The sequence below is a fragment of the Schistocerca serialis genome, chromosome 6 (genome assembly GCF_023864345.2).
Source record: "Schistocerca serialis cubense isolate TAMUIC-IGC-003099 chromosome 6, iqSchSeri2.2, whole genome shotgun sequence".
Taxonomy (NCBI): domain Eukaryota; kingdom Metazoa; phylum Arthropoda; class Insecta; order Orthoptera; family Acrididae; genus Schistocerca; species Schistocerca serialis.
In genome coordinates, this window is record NC_064643.1 from 525,796,684 (window position 1) to 525,815,340 (window position 18,657).

At 41.4% G+C, this 18,657-nt stretch overlaps 1 protein-coding gene across 6 annotated transcripts in view; it reads left to right on the forward strand.

Moving 5' to 3' along the window:
- Positions 1 to 18,657, forward strand: part of LOC126483954 (2',5'-phosphodiesterase 12-like) — a 171,292-nt gene that overhangs the window by 119,191 nt on the left and 33,444 nt on the right. For 5 of the 6 annotated variants that reach the window (XM_050107244.1, XM_050107243.1, XM_050107246.1 and 2 more), the window contains one exon: positions 4,159 to 4,310. The exons of the other annotated variant lie outside the window; for it this stretch is intronic. In XM_050107244.1, coding sequence (XP_049963201.1) covers positions 4,159 to 4,310 — 152 coding nt within the window. The remainder of the gene's footprint in view (positions 1 to 4,158; positions 4,311 to 18,657) is intronic. 6 annotated transcript variants of the gene reach the window in all.

Genomic DNA, 18,657 nt, shown 5'->3' on the forward strand with positions numbered 1-18,657 from the left:
GGGGAAGTAGACTTGAAGGGGATGACAGAGCGAGGAAAGAGAGACAGTTGAGAAGATGGAATGGGTGCAGAGGGTTAGTGAAGAGTTGGGCCTGGAGGATTTCATTAATGAAGAGTGGGTTGCAAGGATAACTCACATCTGCATAGATCAAAAAAGCTGGTGGGGAGGGGGAGGAGGGTTCGGGGAAGGGGCGGGGGGATCGAGAAGGCATGGGTTATGAAGCAACTATTGTTATAGAGCATGTTGTGCTCAGCAGTGTGTTGGGCCAGTAGGTGGTCATCTATGCTCTTGGTCACAATTTGGTGGTGGCCATTCATTCTGGTGGAGAGTGATTCATGGTCATGCCCACATAAAATGCTGTGCATAAATTCGAGCAGAGCTGGTATATGACATCGCTGGTTTCAAAGGGGGCCCTTCCTGTAATGGAATGGGAACAGCTTGTGACAGGACTGGAGTTGGATGGGGTGGGTGGATGACTCAGGCAGGCCTTGCAACCGGGCCTTCCACTGAGATATGTCCCATCTGGTAAGGGGCAGGAAGTAGAGTGTCATAGAAATGGACCAGAATTTTTTCTCCTCATCGCAGATAAGGGTCCAAGGTTGACCAGACTATGTGGGAGCAATTTTTTTGAGTGGAAGGATGACAGCTACCAAAATGCTCATACTCTTGATGGACAGTGATCTTGATCTGGACAGATGTAGGGATGGAGCAATCAAGAGGGGTGGAGATCTTTTTTTGCACAGGTAACATGGACAGAGGAGGATCAGAGAAAGCAAATGAAAGATATGGTATTTTAGATGGGGAGAAATGAGGACAATGTGTGTTGGCCAAGGGCTCAGATCATGAAAATAACATCAGTGTACCTGAACCAGACAGTGGGTGGAATAGGAGGGTGCCATGTAGGTGGCCTTAGCCATACCACAGATTTGCGTATACATCTTCCACTCAAAGGAGAAGTAGTTAGGTGTGAAGATGTAATTTGTATGATGTATAAGGAATCAGGTGGTAGATTTGGAGTCTGAAGGAGGTTGGTAGAGATAGATAGTGTTCGGCAGCAACAAGACAGTGGACATGGGTAATATTGGTGTACAGGTACGTGGCATCAATGGTGACAAGTAAGGATCCAAGTGGTAATGGGTTGGAGATGGTCAAGTGTTGAAGAAGAACGTGGTTCATATTTTTATTAGCAATTAGTATGAGGTGGATATTCTTTCAGTAGGAGCACAGTAACCAGCTACAATGTTATGCCCAGCATTGTTAGTTTTATGGATTTTGGGAAGATTGTAGAAGGCGTGTGTGCAGTTGGTCATTGAGACGAGAAGGGAGATGGATTCAGTGGAAAGTTTCATGATGGGTCTAAGGATTTGAGTAAGCATTGGAGATTGTTAGGCTTCTAGAATGGGATCAATATGGCAGGGCTTGTTGGTGGAAGAGTCAGACAGGTGACATATGTTACTTTTTTTGTGTTTTATTTGTCCATCGAGAGCCACCCTATATACTTTTGATATACAGGGTGTTACAAAAAGGTATGGCCAAACTTTCAGGAAACATTCCTCACACACAAAGAAAGAAAATATGTTATGTGGACATGTGTCCGGAAATGCTTACTTTCCATGTTAGAGCTCATTTTATTACTTCTCTTCAAATCACATTAATCATGGAATGGAAACATACAGCAACAGAACGTACCAGCGTGACTTCAAACACTTTGTTACAGGAAATGTTCAAAATGTCCTCCGTTAGTGAGGATACATGCATCCACCCTCCGTCGCATGGAATCCCTGATGCGCTGATGCAGCCCTGGAGAATGGCGTATTGTATCACAGCCGTCCACAATACGAGCACGAAGAGTCTCTACATTTGGTACCGGGGTTGCGTAGACAAGAGCTTTCAAATGCCCCCATAAATGAAAGTCAAGAGGGTTGAGGTCAGGAGAGCGTGGAGGCCATGGAATTGGTCCGCCTCTACCAATCCATCGGTCACAGAATCTGTTGTTGAGAAGCGTACGAGCACTTCGACTGAAATGTGCAGGAGCTCCAGCGTGCATGAACCACATGTTGTGTCATACTTGTAAAGGCACATATTCTAGCAGCACAGGTAGAGTATCCCGTATGAAATTATGATAACTTGCTCCATTGAGCGTAGGTGGAAGAACATGGGGCCCAAACTAAAATGAGCTCTAACATGGAAATTAAGCGTTTCCGGGCACATGTCCACATAACATCTTTTCTTTATTTGTGTGTGAGGAATGGTTCCTGAAAGTTTAGCCGTACCTTTTTGTAACACTCTGTAGATAGTAATAAGTGAATCATATATTAAACCATTAGATATGATTAGAATGTCTAATAATTGTATCATGAATAAAAAGAAAAAACACAGAATATCTATAAATCTTGAATACGGGGTAGTAAGGGAATTAGATCCCACATCTTTAAATTACTAAATGTTAAATTTAATATTACCATAGGAAAATGTGTAATATAGCACATTTTGTGACAACTGTTCATATCAAACTCCCATGAATGATGCTTGTATCCTGCTGAATGAGTGACATAAATTACCAGTTGTTAATATAAAAAATGAGTAAGCATGCACCACATCACAGAGAAATGTTTGACATTATATTGAATGACTGGGAGAGTTTGGACGTACCATGAGACTATCCACGAATGATGCTGTTTGTCACAGGAAGGCTGCACAGTTAGAGGACTGTAACAATGATTGGCGCAGGGACTGACAGTTAACCCTAAATGTAAATAAATGGCATGTTTTGCATAGGTGAAGAGGTAATTGATGACAAATTACGGAAACAGTAACTATCTTAAAATATTTAGGAGTAACCATTTGAAGTGACGTAAAGTGGAATGATCACATAAAACAAGTAGTAGGTAAAGAAGATGTCAGGCTGAGGTTCATTGGGAGAATAATTCGTTGGGAGAATCATAAGGAAGTGTAATTCATCCACAAAAAAAGTAGATTACAATAAACTCATTCAACCAATTCTTGGCTATTGTTCATTAGTCATCTGGGAGCTTTATGAAGTGGGATAAATAGAAGAGAGAGAGAGAGAGATTATTCAGTGAAAAATGACACATTTCATTAAGAGATCATTGATTTGGTGCAAGAGCATTACAGAGATGGTCAGCAAACTCCAGTGTCATAAGCTTCAAGAGGGAAAACGTACATGACAGGTTTATTTTTGAAATTTTGCGAGCATGTGTTCCAGGAACAGTCAAGCAACATGTTACTTCCTCCCATTTACATCTCATGGAATGACCACAATGGGGAAAAAAAAACAGGAATGAAAGAGGACATACAGAGCTTTACTGATAATCATTTTTCTCACATGCTGTTCCTGAATGGAACAGGGAAGGACAGAAAAGACTGGTAATGGAAGTGCCCTCTGTCACACAACATAAGTTAGCTTTCGGAGTCTAGATGTAGGTGTCTTTTCCCTCTCAGCTGTCAAATTGTCCCCTATTATCACCTCAACAGTTAAATTTTCTTTGGTATTTCAATGGGAATAAGAAGTGAAATCATAGTATTTTGTGAGGAATACATGTTTTACCTACTGTGGAACATAAATTTGAGACATTCAAACAAAAACAAATGGTCTCACAGTGTGATTACATATAATTCCCTATCTCCTGCATTCACTTCTAATACAAGGTAGTCCTTATTACTAGATGCTTAATGATTATAAATACTGTTTGTAATTAGTTCATTTCTGGTCATACATCAAATTTGAATCTCCCTTTCATTTTCAGTCAGAAATATATAGACTTCTGGGAACTGTGCATATCTATAAGTAACTACACTTTGTATGAGAAGACCAGATAGCATTAATGACTCACAGTCTGCAGACATATATGAGGTTATTTTTGAAAGGAGTACTTTGTGTGCGTGAAAAGTCATAATAATTTTTGTGCAATTGAGTTACAAACTGCTTATTAAAAGCCCAGCAACATAATCCTTTGAAACTGTTATTTGGTAGGTAGAGATTATTATAAAAAAATTTCAAACTTGATGTCTAATTGGTAACTGTGGTTACAGTAAGCCAATGTCAATTTTCATTATACATGCTCTGATGTCTGTAATCAGAAATTATTTCTCATATTCAATATTTATTCAGTAATAACACATTTCATTATTTTACAGAAGAAAATAAAGACATAAAAGGCATAAATTTATCACACAATTTCAATTTTGGAAGTGCTTATGGGACTCCAGACTTCACAAATTATACCCATGACTTCATTGGTTGTTTAGATTATATATTTCACCAGAAAGACGCTTTACAGATTTTGCAGGTAAGATCATGTATGAATGGTAGTGAAGTCCTAACATGTTGTGAAAGGCTAAATTTTTTTCTTAATAACCTTGTGGTGATATAGAAAGAAAATGATAAAAATATTCCATAGAATCTTCTGAGCAAGATGACATTATAGTAAGTCTTCTAAAATCTTTAGTCTTCCTCTTCTTGTTTTCCACAAATTTTTCATTTCTTTAAAGATACATGTGCAAATGCTTCTTTAATAATGTAAGTACAGTTCCCCGAGACATAAGTTAAAGGAATAAATTAATAATGCCTGTTACTGTAAAACACATGAGAGAGGTAGCAAGAACTCATTTCCAGTCTTTTGCATTTCATCTTAGTGCTCTGTTTATCCTGTGTCTGCACTTGTTTCCCATTGGTTTATCCTTGCTACAGGTATAGTTTTATCACATTTTACTGTAACGTAGCCTACTTTTAGCAGATAGAATTTAAATTCAGAATAAAATGACTTTTTAATGGGTGATTGTTTGTGCACCATTATACTTTGTGATAGCCAGTTTAGAACTTTTAAATAGCTAACAATGTAATAAATAACTTCAGTTGTTGCAGTTATGACTTCCTTTGCACAATATGTGGTTTGTTTGTGGATACAGGAGGGATGAACAGATACCATTCATGAACAGAGAATTCAGATATTAATTTATTTTACATATGATATCAAATGTTAAAAGTAATACATAATTTTTGTTGCTGTAGGGGCAACATAATTTAAATGTAGAAAGATATACAGATACAAGACATTTATAAATCTGTGACTCTTCAGTACAATGTCTGTTAAGACATTGGTGACAATGAAAGTCCATAAATGTTATTCAACAGGGAAACACACAAAAAGGAGTCAGTGTATGAATGTTCAAACTTAAGTACATCTGCTGCTGGAGCTCTGGAGAGGAGATGCTCGCATCTAATTCACAGCACCATAATTGCTTGTAGAATTGCCCTCATGCCATGGTGGTGGCTCAGGGAAACATGATGGCATTACTAGTGATGTGCGTATTTGAAAGTGCAGCTGACTGGATAACAGCCAGTACAACAGTTGCCAGCTATTGAAGATAACAGTAACAATGTACTGATCTTGACATGCTTGATACTGAACTTGTTTGAAGACAGTGTTCGATTGTGTATGGAAATTGAGACAGTTTCCAGACTAGATTTGTTAGTTATTATGTAGCCCCATGGAATTTTTTAAAGAAGAGGTTTCATCTCTTTACCTTGTATTTCAAAATGTATATAATAATTCAGAGGTTGGCATCACAATCCTCTCAGAAAATCTTTATGCTTTGGACACTTTCTAAGTTATATTCAATTTAGGTCTGGAAACCCGTAGTGAAAATGCTGTAATCTTTATCATTTTTTGTGATAATATTCGGCTCTTGTGGAATTCACAGTCTAGGAGCTGATTTAAAGAAATCACAGTAATTGTCATTTTAAATATTTTTTGAACCTCTTATTTGTAGAACATGCTGTGCCATACATAAAAAGATAGTGAAATTTGCGAATTATTTGTTGATCTGAAGCATGCATTACAAATGACATTTTGTTGTTCACCATAACCTGCACCAAAAGTGTTTATTTGTCAGACCAATATTCGGGCATATAGTTGATTATCAGTGACATAAATTGTGCATGCCTTCATCAATAGATGCACCTGTTAGGTGTAAAATCTTTATTTTTATTGTAAATGGTGCAAATCTCTGCAGTATACAGATTATTTCCTGAACTTATTACATAACTGTAAAATGCTAAACACGGTGAAACTGACCATCTCTTTAACATATGTGTAGACACAATAACTATACATTTTCTTCTGTCACTTGTGTGTGAAGTGCAGTGTCAATTGACTCAGCCATTCTTCTGGGCCATATCAGACACTTCTGTTGCAGTAAGAAAACAAGTAAATACTGTTAAGTGCAGCTTGTAGTGTACAACAAGATGTCCTTTATCAAATACATACAAGCTGTGGAGCACCCAGTGTACAAGATTCTTCAATAAAGAATGTATGTAATGAGAAATTATTACATTCTAATTGTTATATTTTCCTAATACATGAAATTCCTTAATGAAACATCACAATCACTTCATAATTTAATGAAATTCCTATGAATTTTCAAATGTCTTTGATCTAAACAATTAAAGGTGGTATAATTGTACAAAAAGTAATTTTTGTAGTTCAGAATTTTTCTTCCAAAATGTGAATATATTAATAAGTTTTTGGTCCTGTCTTGAAGCAAGGAAGGAAGAAAGGAAGATTAGGGCTTAGCACCACATCAACAATGAGATCGTTGAAAATGGAGGAGGGAAATTGATTGTGTCCTTTTCAAAGAAACTATCTCAAAATTTGGCTTAAGTAATTGAAAGAAACAATAGAAAACCAAAATCTTGGTAGCCAGACAGAGTCTGAACTGCTGTCTTCATGAATATGAGTCCAGTATCTTGGCAGCTCCTAAAGCACCATAGTGAAATGCTGATGATTTTATGTTGTGTTAATCCTAAGAGGACTTAGTTCCACTTCGTAATTTAACATTGAAATAAGAGAATTGTCAAGACTATTTATTAAAATGTGTATGCATCTTAAGCCTGCAAATAGTTTTTCAGTATTTTTATGTAATAAATAAGGCTGTATATTTGCAGGTAGCCTTTTTTGAAGTCTCCATCTTAGTTAAATGTTTTATTATATTTTTGTGAAGCTAATTGTAGTATCTGTGTAATATTAAATAATTCTCCCTCATTCTTTTAGATGATGGCTTGCTGTAGATGGGTATTTTCCAAATCTTACAGGATCACACTTCAGAGTTAGGATTTACTCATTGCAAAAACAAAGTCCATCATTCTCAAAAGGGTGCATTTTTTACCTAAAAGCCAGCCATTCACTGCCAGGGCAAATAATTTTTCTCATTTTCATCATATATTCATATTTGTTCTAATCCTTTTATAATGTATTTGTTAGTGTACACATACCTCTATGCTTTGTAAATCCCTATTCTCGTCATAGGTCCTCCAACCCATCTCGTTGTGCAAGCTGGCTTGTGCTCATGCCTCAGAAATAACAACCATTTGGCTCATGATTTGGAAAGGGCAGGGGAGGGGACGTGAGAAAGAATTGGAACAAAGCAGCAGTGAGCAAATAGTTGGCTCACAGTGAATAATGGGAGGGGATAGGAGGGAAGGGAAGGAAGAACTGGAACAAGGCAGCTCAGCATGAGAAACGTTGTCAACAAATTTATTTTACAGCTGCCAGTGGAGATGTATTGTTCCATGATGCCTAATTAATGAATTTAATACAAAATTTATTTCCTAAAACTGTTGCAGTGATGATAAATGACAATGAAATGAAACTCACATTTCATTTAATTGATGAGGCAAAGAATTGGGACAGCCTAGTACAAAACATGATGTTTGTTGTGATTGGTGCAGCCTTATGATGAATGTCTTTTTCGGTCAAAGTTTAAATCAAAGTCAAAATGTATTTCATGACTATTTTATTCACACATTAAACATAGAAACAATGCATGTCAATGAGTACTACTTATTTTGCTTTTAAAGCATCAATGTCTGTTAACAGTTTCTGAGCAGTGCTAAGTGAAAGATAAGCTTTTAAATTGAAGTCTGTCAGTGAGTTTCTGTGGTTAGATTTCATTCTCTTGCCTGCAGAGAAAAGTTGCTCACACAGACATGTAGGTCCAGACATATATATAATCATAGCTGCAAACTTATGATGTTGTGGAAATTTATGTTGAGGAAAATTTTTTACAGGTCTACAAAACATATTTTATTTTGAAACTTATTACTCAACTTGCTGCCACACTGCAGATCTTTAAGTTCTAACTTTAACAATGTTATGAAAACGATAGTTGCAACTCACCATATAGCCGAGATGCTAAGCCACAGGTGGGCACAATAAAAAGACTGTCAGAAAGAGAGCTTTTGGCCAACAAGGCCTTTATCGAAAATAGACAACATACACACACTCATGCAAATGCAACTGACACACATATGACCACTGCCTCTGGCAGCTGAATCCAGACTATGAGTTCTAACTTTAGTTAGGCATCCTGCACTGGTGCTTTATGAATTGATTTTTGTGTGTCTGACCCTGACTTTGAAGTTCCCAACCTGGTCACAATGCTACTTTTCATCTATTTTAAAACAGTTACTCTCCACTTTAAACACTTTGCCATTAAAAATACATGCTTGCATTTCAAACCATGGAGACCTTAACATACTGTCACTACTCTGAAGACAATACAAAGTCTGCAGTTCCCTTGCTTACATAATGATGTCCGACAGTCACATTGTACTGTGAGTGTTCACTGCTCAGGCAGCAAGTGACCATGAGTGCTCGAGCTCACGTAGCCATCTCCTGAACAGGCCTGCTCTAACCTCCTGTTTTCTTACTGGTCTCCGTCTATCTAGCTCCCTCCTCCACATTTCACTGCCCTCTGGTGGGGTATTGTGTTATAATAATAATAATAATTATTATTATTATTATTATTATACTATAGCAATCTTTATAATAATAATTATTATTATTATTATACTATAGCAATCTTTATTTGTCCATAATGGCTTTACAGTAGTGAACGTCACCAGTTTCTACACATTTACTAAAATATCATGTCATACATATAAATAATATATACACCAAGTAGCACATTATATACTGTTATATAAACATTTACCCATTAATATACTGAGGTATACAAAGCTAGAATTAATTTCTTGTAATATGGGTCCACATCTCCTACAAAATTTTCAAATGAAGTCATCTTACTTTCAGCTGTTAGTTTTTTGATTACGATTGCAATTTTGGTATTGTGCCATTTTCAAGTACCTACAAAACATAATACAACATAATGAGAACAATGTAAAGTGGGAATAACAGTATTTACAGCCAATTTCTGTAGCTTGTTGACATTCGTATATTTACAAGATTTTGACATATAGGTTCACAGGTTTACATCAGGCAGGGATAACAATATAACATGCATGTCATTTATACTGTTCTTATTATGCTGTATTATATTTTGCAGATGCTTGAAAATGGGATAATGTCAAATGTGTAATTGTAAAATAAAACACTAACAGCTGATGACTTAATTTAGACAACTAGAATTGTCGACGGTGGAGCTCAGAAATCCTTGAGCGAGTATAAACTTTTTCAATAACAACTGTTTCAATTTGCCTTTAAAAAGTCTTCCAAGGAGTTGCTTTATATTATTTTGCAACCTATTATAGAATCTGTGCCTATATCTGTGGAGATGTATCACCTTGCTCAAAAGGTGCCTCATCTCTCCTGCTGTGGTCCCAACCCCACACCTGTCCTCTTGCCACCCAGAACCCTGGGTCAGGGGAGACTTAATGGACAGGATGAGAAGGAAAGAGTGATTGTTTGGGACTGCACTGGACAGGATTTGAAAACCTGAGAGCTTAAAGGTGGAAGACAGAGTAATATTCAAGATGGAAATTACTACTAAAACATCTCGCATGAGTTAACAAGAGTGAAAAGCTAAGTGCATTGTATGTAACACGGATGGGAGGCAGGATGGTGAAAAATAGAAAAGTCAGAAAATGGAAGCAGAAAACTAAAATGGAGTGAAGAAAGGAGTAGTTACTGTGAGGAAATGATGAGATGAAAGGAATTAACATAAATTAAGGCCAGGTGGGTAGTGAGAACAAAGGACATGTTGTAGTGCTATTTCCCACCTGCGGAGTTCTGAGAAACGTGTCTGGAGGAAGAATCCAGATGGCGCATGTGGTGAAACAGGCACTGATGTCACAAATGTCATGCTGTACATCATGCTCTGCAACAGGATATTGTGTGTTGCCTGTGTACACACTCTGCCTATCCCCATTCATCCTGACCGATAACTGGGTGGTAGTCACGCCGATGTAAAAGTCTGAACAATTGGTTGGCGACTCCACAGAGTGCTGACCTTCCTTCTAATAGTCTGAACAATGTTTACATAACAGCTGGTATATGACATGTAGTTTCACAAGTGGCTCTCCCTTTGACAGTATATGTTTTGCCAGTTACAGGGCTGGAATAGGTGGTGGTAGGAGGGTGCATAGGGCAAGTCTTGCACTGGGGACAGTTACAGGGGTAGGAGCAGCAGGGTAGGGAGATGAGTGCAGAAGGAGCATAGGGTCTGGCAAGGATATTTCAGAGATTGGGATGGCAACGAAAAGCTATTCTGGGTGTGGTGGGAAAAATCTCACACAGAATGGATCTCATTTCAGGGCATGATTTTAGGAAGTCACAGTCTTGTAGCTGATTGATACATTCAAGACCAGGATTATACTAGGTGATAAGTGATGTTTGCCTCAAGGCAAACATATTTCTTCAGATAAGATTCTTTCCAGCAATACACCACCACTCTCACTTCAGCCTTCACTAGGCATAATTATCCCAACAGCCTAGTTCAAAAGCAGATTTCCTGGCTGATCACATCCAAAAAACAACTTTGGAGCACAGCACTTGTCACCCAGTATTATTCTGGTCTAGAATGTATCAATCAGCTACTTCGACAAGGCCATGACTTTCTAAAATCATGCCCTGAAATGAGATCCAGTCTGTCTGAGATTTTGCACACCACAGCCAGAATAGCTTTTTGTCACCCTCCCAATTCCCGCAATATTCTTGTCAGATCCTCTGCTCCTTCTGCACCCACCTCCCTACCCTGTGGCTCCTACCCCTGTGACCATCCCCACTGCAAGACTTGACCTATGACCCTCCTACCACCACCTATTCTAGCCCTGTAACTGACAAAACATATACTATCAAAAGGAGAGCCACCTGTGAAACTACATGTCATATAACAGCTGTTATGTAAACACAGTTCAGCATTTTACATCTGCATGATTACAACCCAGTTATCATTCAAAATGAATTGACATAGACAGAGTGTGTGTACATGCAACACACAATATCCTGTTGCAGAGGATGCTGTACAACATGACATTCATGACCTCAGCACCTTTCACGACACGCGCCATCTGGATTCTTCCCCCAGACACCAGTTTCTCAGAACCCTGCAAGTGGGAACTAGCACTACAACATGTTCTTGGTTCTTGCCACCCACCTGGCCTTTATTTACATTACTTCCTTCTGTACCAGCATTTCTTCACAGTAACTTCTCCTTTCTTCACTCCATTTTAGTTTTCTACACCTCCCATTTTCTGACTTTTCTATTTTTCACTGTCTTGCCTCCCATCTGTGTTATAAAAAAATGCACTTAGCTTTTCACTCTTATTAACTCATGCACGATGTTTTAGTAGTAATCTCTGCCTTGCATATTACCCTATCTTCCACCTTTAAGTGCTCAAGTTTTCAAATCTCGTCCAGTACAGTCCCCAACAATTGGTCTTTCCTTCTCATCCGACCCAGCACGTTTCCTCTGACCTGGGGTTCTGGGTGACTTTTCCGAACTGTACCTCTTTCCCTAAACCTCTCCAGCACTTTTCATTCACCATCTTCCTTCCCCTTCAACTCTTCTGCCAGAAGGAGGAGCCACTGGCTCTGAAAGCTTGTAAAGGTTAAATGCTTTTTGTGTGTTTTGTGTGTGTGTGTGTGTGTGTGTGTGTGTGTGTGTTCCCCTGTCACCGCTTGGTTAGTAGATTTTTTATCTATCAATTTCCATTATATTACCAATAATTGATTATTATTGTTGCCCCTTATCCCTCCCTCCCTCTGCTCACTGTTCAACCCCCCATCACATCAAGACAAACTGTCCACTGTTAATCCTATGTGGTCTGCAGTATCGGGTGAAAGAGTTCTTATAAGGGTTGTTCATTCATTGGTGCCATCAAGTTTGTAAAACTGTTGCATTTGTGCCTTCTGTGTTTATAAATTTTGATGCCAGTGAATACATAAGTCTTAGAAATATTATTTGTAAAAATTCTGAGAAGAGCTGATACATCTGCCATTTACAGCTGACTGTTTCAGCACTAAAGTCAAAAGTCGTGCAAAAGTCTACCTTTCAGAATGTTTGAGAATAGCAATACAATATACAGTTCACTTTAGTTTGGAGTGCTGTTGATTATAAAGTACTAAAACTAAACTAAACTCCTCCCAAACAGGCCATGAAGGCCCAACGGTACCAACTGGCTGCCTTGTCATCCTCAGCCCACAAGCATCACTGGATGCAGATATGGAGGGGCATGTAGTCAGCACACTGCTCTCCCAGCCATATGTCAGTTTCCAAGACCGGAGTCACTACTTCTCAATCAAGTAGCTCCTCAGCTTGCCTCACAGAGGTTAAGTGCACCCCGCTTGCCAACTGCGCTTGGCAGACCGGATGGTAACTCATCCAAGTGCTAGCCCAGCCCGACAGCGCTTAACTTTGGTGATCTGACAGGAACCAGTGTTACCACTGCAGCAAGGCCGTTGGCCTGATTATAAAGTTCTGGCTGATTATAATTAATGTTCTAGTTTCAAAACACTGTAAAAAAAGCACCACTGCTCAGAATGATGTCAAATTGGAACAGTATATTATTTAAGAAGGAGGTAACATTATGGGGAAAAAGACTTTTGCCATTAGATAGCACTGTAAGTGGCAGAATATGCAAAATAAAAGATGCGGAGTACAGAGCTGTTCTTTAGTTTGCATCTGAGCAACTCATCTTGACCGTCCCAATGCAGGATCATGCACTGCTGGTAAAGCTGTTTTACAAGGACTGTGACTGTTCACCAGTAGCTCTGCAGAAGCTCCATACACTCAAGAATATGAAAAAGGGCACAAGTCCAATGTCTACCATGAATCTGGAGGAAATGAGTAAGAAATTCGAAAAGACAAGTTCTTTTGAAGTGCAAGGTGGTAGAGAAAGAAAAATAATTGATCAGACGTCAGTAGATGATGTGGCCACAGCATTGCAGGAGGGTTCAGGTGGTGGTGTGCAATCGTACAGTGCGTGTGTAGTTGCCCAAACTTTGGACATGCCTGGGTGTGCTGTGTGTAAAATTCTACAAAATATCATGCATTGCTGTCCATACAAAATTACCCATGTTCAGGAGTTGCTTCATGTTGATTTGCCAGTAAAAGAAACATTTGCTCTAGAATTTCGCTGTCATATGGAAGTGAACAGCAAATGACCAGGGAACATTCTGTGGGCAGACGAAGCCCATTTCCATATCTGTAGACATGCCAGTACACAGAATTAGAGATGATTATTATTATTATTAATTTTTTTATCATTGTTTCAACCCTTAAACAGCAAGGATGTTTACTTAGGATAATTTTTATGCAAGGTGACACTCCTGTGCACACTTGACAGCCAGGGAAGCATTTTTTGCAGAGGCATTGGGGAAATGCCAGAATTTTCAACCAGCTTTTCTCTGCAGCCTGGCCATCCAGTTCACCTGATCTTAATCCGTGTGACTTTGGCTGTGGGGTTATCTTAAAAATGCTGTGTTCAGCGCTCCAATTACAAATGTGAAGGCACAAATTCTGTAATGCATTTTGAACGTGACTCCCTGAGACTCTCCTATTTCACCTACATCTCATTTACCTCTACATGGATACTCTGCAAATCACACTCAAGGGCCTCGCAGATGGTTTATTGAACCACCTTCACAATAATTCTCTATTATTCCACTCTCAAAAGCACTCAGGGAAAATGAACACCTATATCTTTCCATGGGAGCTCTGATTTTCCATATTTCATTATGATGGTAGTTTCTACCTATGTAGGTTGGCGTCAACAAAATATTTTTGCATTGGGGGGAGGAAGTTGCTGATTGAAATTTTTGTGAGAAGATCCTGTCGCAATGAGAAACATATTTGTTATAATGTTGTCCACCCCAAATCCTGTATCATGTTTGTGACACTCTCTTCCATATTTCTCCATTGTTTGTGGAACACAATCTGTCTCAATTTTGACTTGTGGCAGAAAATGGTGGACAACATATTGAACATGTCTCATGCCATCTCAGTTGCTTTTTTATGTAGTTTTTGGCCACAGGACAATTAAAAACTGCTTTCTCTCATTTAATGTGGTACAACCTTGTTGCGGCAGATGGGATCACTTCACTACTGTTGAATGCCAAACTGGTGCAGTCATGTAGATTGCGCAGTATGGTTGGTTTAATGAGCAACTCACACCATAGCTGCCATACTAGGATTGATTTGTCATTTGTAACTGAATCAATTTACATTAAGATACTTACTGTGCCATCTAGTGGAAAATGTTCGTTAAATTTTGTTTTGTTTTCACAACATTTTTTGTCCTTGTTTGATAATATTTTGCCCCCATGGGCTCAGCATTCATTTGCTGAGTACGGGCTTGGCGACCCCGGGGTTCTGAGCTGGGGACTGGTCAGCACCGCCAGTCTCCTGTTACCGTAACCCCCGAACATGATTCAGCGACCACCGTATGGCGCGGCGGTGGAATGTTGTGTGCTGCGGGGAATGGTAATCTTGGCTTGACCGCCTGGATTACGAGGGAAGGTCAACCTCTATAAAAAACCCTCAATCTTACGGTGTGCTGCGCGCCTATAAGATGCATGGCTGTTGTGGTGGAACAGTCGCAAGTGGGCAACCTCTGGGGCACCTGCCGCACCCCAGTTGTACAAGGCTTACTCAGGCACGCGGGGCTCTGTCTGAGCAGACCTTTAGTTCCCTAGCTGCTCATGGGACCGCAATGGACCCTTCGACCTCTACGTTTCCCCTTACCAGTGGATTGGGTGGGCCACTGGTAGGAAAACACACCCCATCGAAAAAGCGACTTCGTGCTGCGGGTCCTCCAGCGCCTGGTGTTACTAGAGATTTATCAGACTGTCGTAACAGAGCACATGCTGATAACCAGAATGTGCTTTTGATTGTCAAACGGAAGGAGGGTAGCTTTGAGAGGGTTTCTCCCTTTTACATCCACAAGGGTCTTGTGGGAATTGCAGGAACACTGAAGTCTGTGAAGCAACTGCGCAATGGGACTCTGTTAGTTGAGACTTCTAGTTCCTGTCAAGTCGCTTCTCTTCGGAAAGCAACCTGTCTTGGAGGGTACGCCATCGAGACCGAACTCCACTCCACTTTGAACTATAGTAAGGGTGTTGTGACATGTAGGGACTTGAGGGATATCCCCAAAGACGAGTTGAAATCTGAGTGGGCTGACGAAGGTATTGTTGACGTCCAGCATATTATGAAACAGGTCGATGGGGACCTAGTCAAATCCGACTCATTTATTCTCACGTTCAGTTGCCTGAGACTCCCAGAGCATGTTAAAGTGGGTTTCTTATGTTTGCCAGTACGGCCATACTTTCCCAACCCAATGCGCTGTTTTAAATGTCAGCGCTTTGGGCATACTATGTTGGAGTGCAATGGGATAGCCACTTGTGGTAAATGTGGTCAGCCTGCCCATGAAGGAGCCGATTGTTCATCGCCTGTGAAGTGCGTGAATTGCTCTGGGAGTCACCCTGTCTGGAGCCGGGTCTGCCCCATCTATCTCGAGGAATGGAAGATACAGGAGATCAAAACATCTAAGGGCATCCCCTATGGTGAGGCCAAGAAGCTCTTTAAGGCCATGCAGCCTCCCGTGTTTACAACATCTTTTGCTTCCGCTCTGCAGAAACCGGTACAGTTGGCCACTGTTGCTACACAAACGGAGGTTGCTAGTGTCAGCACTAATACCTGCGTTTGCCAGTGCCCTTGTGTTGCTGCGGCTGTTTTGCAACCTGCAGCTCTCCCCACAACGTCGGACAAGGCCGTGGTTGCTGACATTGGGGTACTTCCTGCCCCTCCCCATATGGCGCCTTCTGCCCAAGTGAGTAAAGCTCCAACCGTTGACAAGGTTCTGCATTCTAAGCCCCCCCAAGACAAAGACGCCGAAGGTGAAGCTTTTGCCACCTGACGAGAATAGTCAGGGTCAGTTCGATGACGAGGCCATCATACTGTCTGACATCTCCCTTGGGTCGCCATCGGAGCTAATGGACATTGATGTTGACCGGGGGCGATCTTCTCGCCCCAGGAATAAATCTCCGGCCAGTATGGGCTCTCCTCCAAAGCACAGAGGCAGGGTGAAAGTTCAACCACCCTGATCACTGGCTCCCATATTATAGTGGAGTACGGGCTCTCCTCCAAAGCACAGAGGCAGGGTGAAAGTTCAGCCACCCGGATCACTGGCTGCCATATTATAGTGGAACCTGAATGGGTTCAGGACACATGTGGCCGAATTACAACTCCTTGTATGAGAGTGCCCCTTGTTCTTATGTCTCCAAGAGACACATTTTCGGGCCACTAATGCTCCTTCTTTATGGGGCTATACCATGTATCATAAAGATGATCTGATGGGGGAAAGGGCAAAGGGTGGTGTTGTGATTTTTGTCCGTGACATGCACCACTCATCTGAGCTCCCTCTTGTTACGGACTTGCAAGCAGTTGCAGTTGACCTCTTGTGGGGCAGAGGCTCACAATCTGTTCCGTTTACTTACCGCCTCAGGATGCAATAGACTCTGAGGCTCTCACAGACCTTATTAGCCAACTCCCCCGCCCATTTCTCCTTCTGGGGGACTTCAATGCTCATAATGTCTCTGGGGGCTCTACGACTAATTGCGCCAGGGGTCGCGTTCTGGAAAGCCTCATGACATCCAAAGAACTGTGCATCCTCAACTCTGGTGCTCCCACTCATTTCTGTACTGCTTCTGGGTCGTTGTCAGCTATTGACCTTTCCTTTTGCTCTCCAGCGCTCGCGGATTCTGCTCTGTGGGAGGTTGCTGCTGACCTCCATTCTAGTGACCACTTCCCCCTTTGGATTCGCCTCCTGGATGAGGCTGTGGCATTACCAGTGCCGCCCAGGTGGCACCTCTGCAGAGTTGACTGGACACTTTTCAGCCATCTGGCTGTTTTGGAACACCGTGCCAGCATCCACGAATGGGTCGACCATGTTACAGCCGTGATCTCCCATGCTGCTGAATTGTCGATGCCACGGTCCTCAGGTCATCCCAAGAGGCGTCCTGTCCCTTGGTGGACCACTGAGTGCCACTCAGCCATCCGAGCCCACCATCCAGCTCTGTGCCGCTTCAAGTGCCGTCCCTCAGCTGACAGTCTTGCGGTCTGTTGGGTGGCAAGGGCCAAGGCGTGGCGAGTGATTAAAGAGAGCAAACGACGGTCATGGAAATCGTTCTTGAACTCCATCTCCCGCTCCACTAGTTCTACGAAAGTATGGGAAGCCATCAGGAGGATTTCCGGGAAAAGCAGCCAACTACCTGTCACAGCATTGCTGCATCAGGCATGTCTCCTCACGGCGCCGAAAGACATTGCCCAGACACTGGCCATGCATTTTGTGGAATCTTCAGCCACTATTAACTGTGATCCAGATTTCTGACGCTACCGCACTGCCATCGAGAGGGGTCACTTGGACTTCCGGTCTCCAAATTCTGAACCCTACAACTGCCCCTTCACAATGTGGGAACTGGATTCGGCGCTGTCTGTGGCTCATGATACTGCGCCTGGTCATGATCAAATCCAGTGCAGCATGCTGCAGCACTTGTTGCTGCCATCCAAGGAAGTTCCCCTGAATTGTTTTAATATGATATGGTTATCCGGCATTTTCCCTGACTCATGGAGGGAGGCAATTTTGATTCCCCTCCTCAAACTGGGGAAGGACCAAATGCATCCCAGTAGTTATCGGAGTATTGCTTTGACGAGCTGTGTCGGGAATACGTTGGAACACATGGTCAGTCGTCGCCCGGTTTGGCTGCTCGAGACCAGGCAGCTTCTTAGCCACTCTTAGTGTGGCTTTCGGAGATGTCGTTCAACTATAGACAGCTTGACCCTGCTTGAGGCGGCCATCCAGCAGGCCTTCCTACGTAACCAGCATTGCCTAGGTGTATTCTTTGACATTGATAAGGCGTACAACACTACTTGGTGCCGCCTCATCCTCAATCAACTCCATCAGTGGGTCTTTCGTGGCCATCTCCCCTTCTTCATTTGGTCCTTTCTTTCTCATCACCTCTTTCGATATCGGGTTGGTAATGTGCTATCTGATTTGTACGTGCAGGAGAATGGTGTTCCTCAGGGAAGCGTTTTAAGTGTCACCCTCTTTGCCATCGCCATTAACAGTATCACATCCACTATCCGGAGTCCTGCCCAGTGCTCCTTGTTTGTGGACGATTTTGCTGTTTTCTGTTCTTCCTCCGGTCTTGTCACTGCTAGTTGGCAGTTGTAGCTTACAATAAAGTGATTAGAGGCATGGACTGCAAAGACGGGTTTTACCTTTTCTGTAGACAAATGTGTGTGTGTTCATTTTAATCGTTCTTGACGTCTTTTTACCTCCCCTGAATTGCGTCTGAGGGACACCATTCTTCCTTTTAGCGACACTGTGAGGATCCTGGG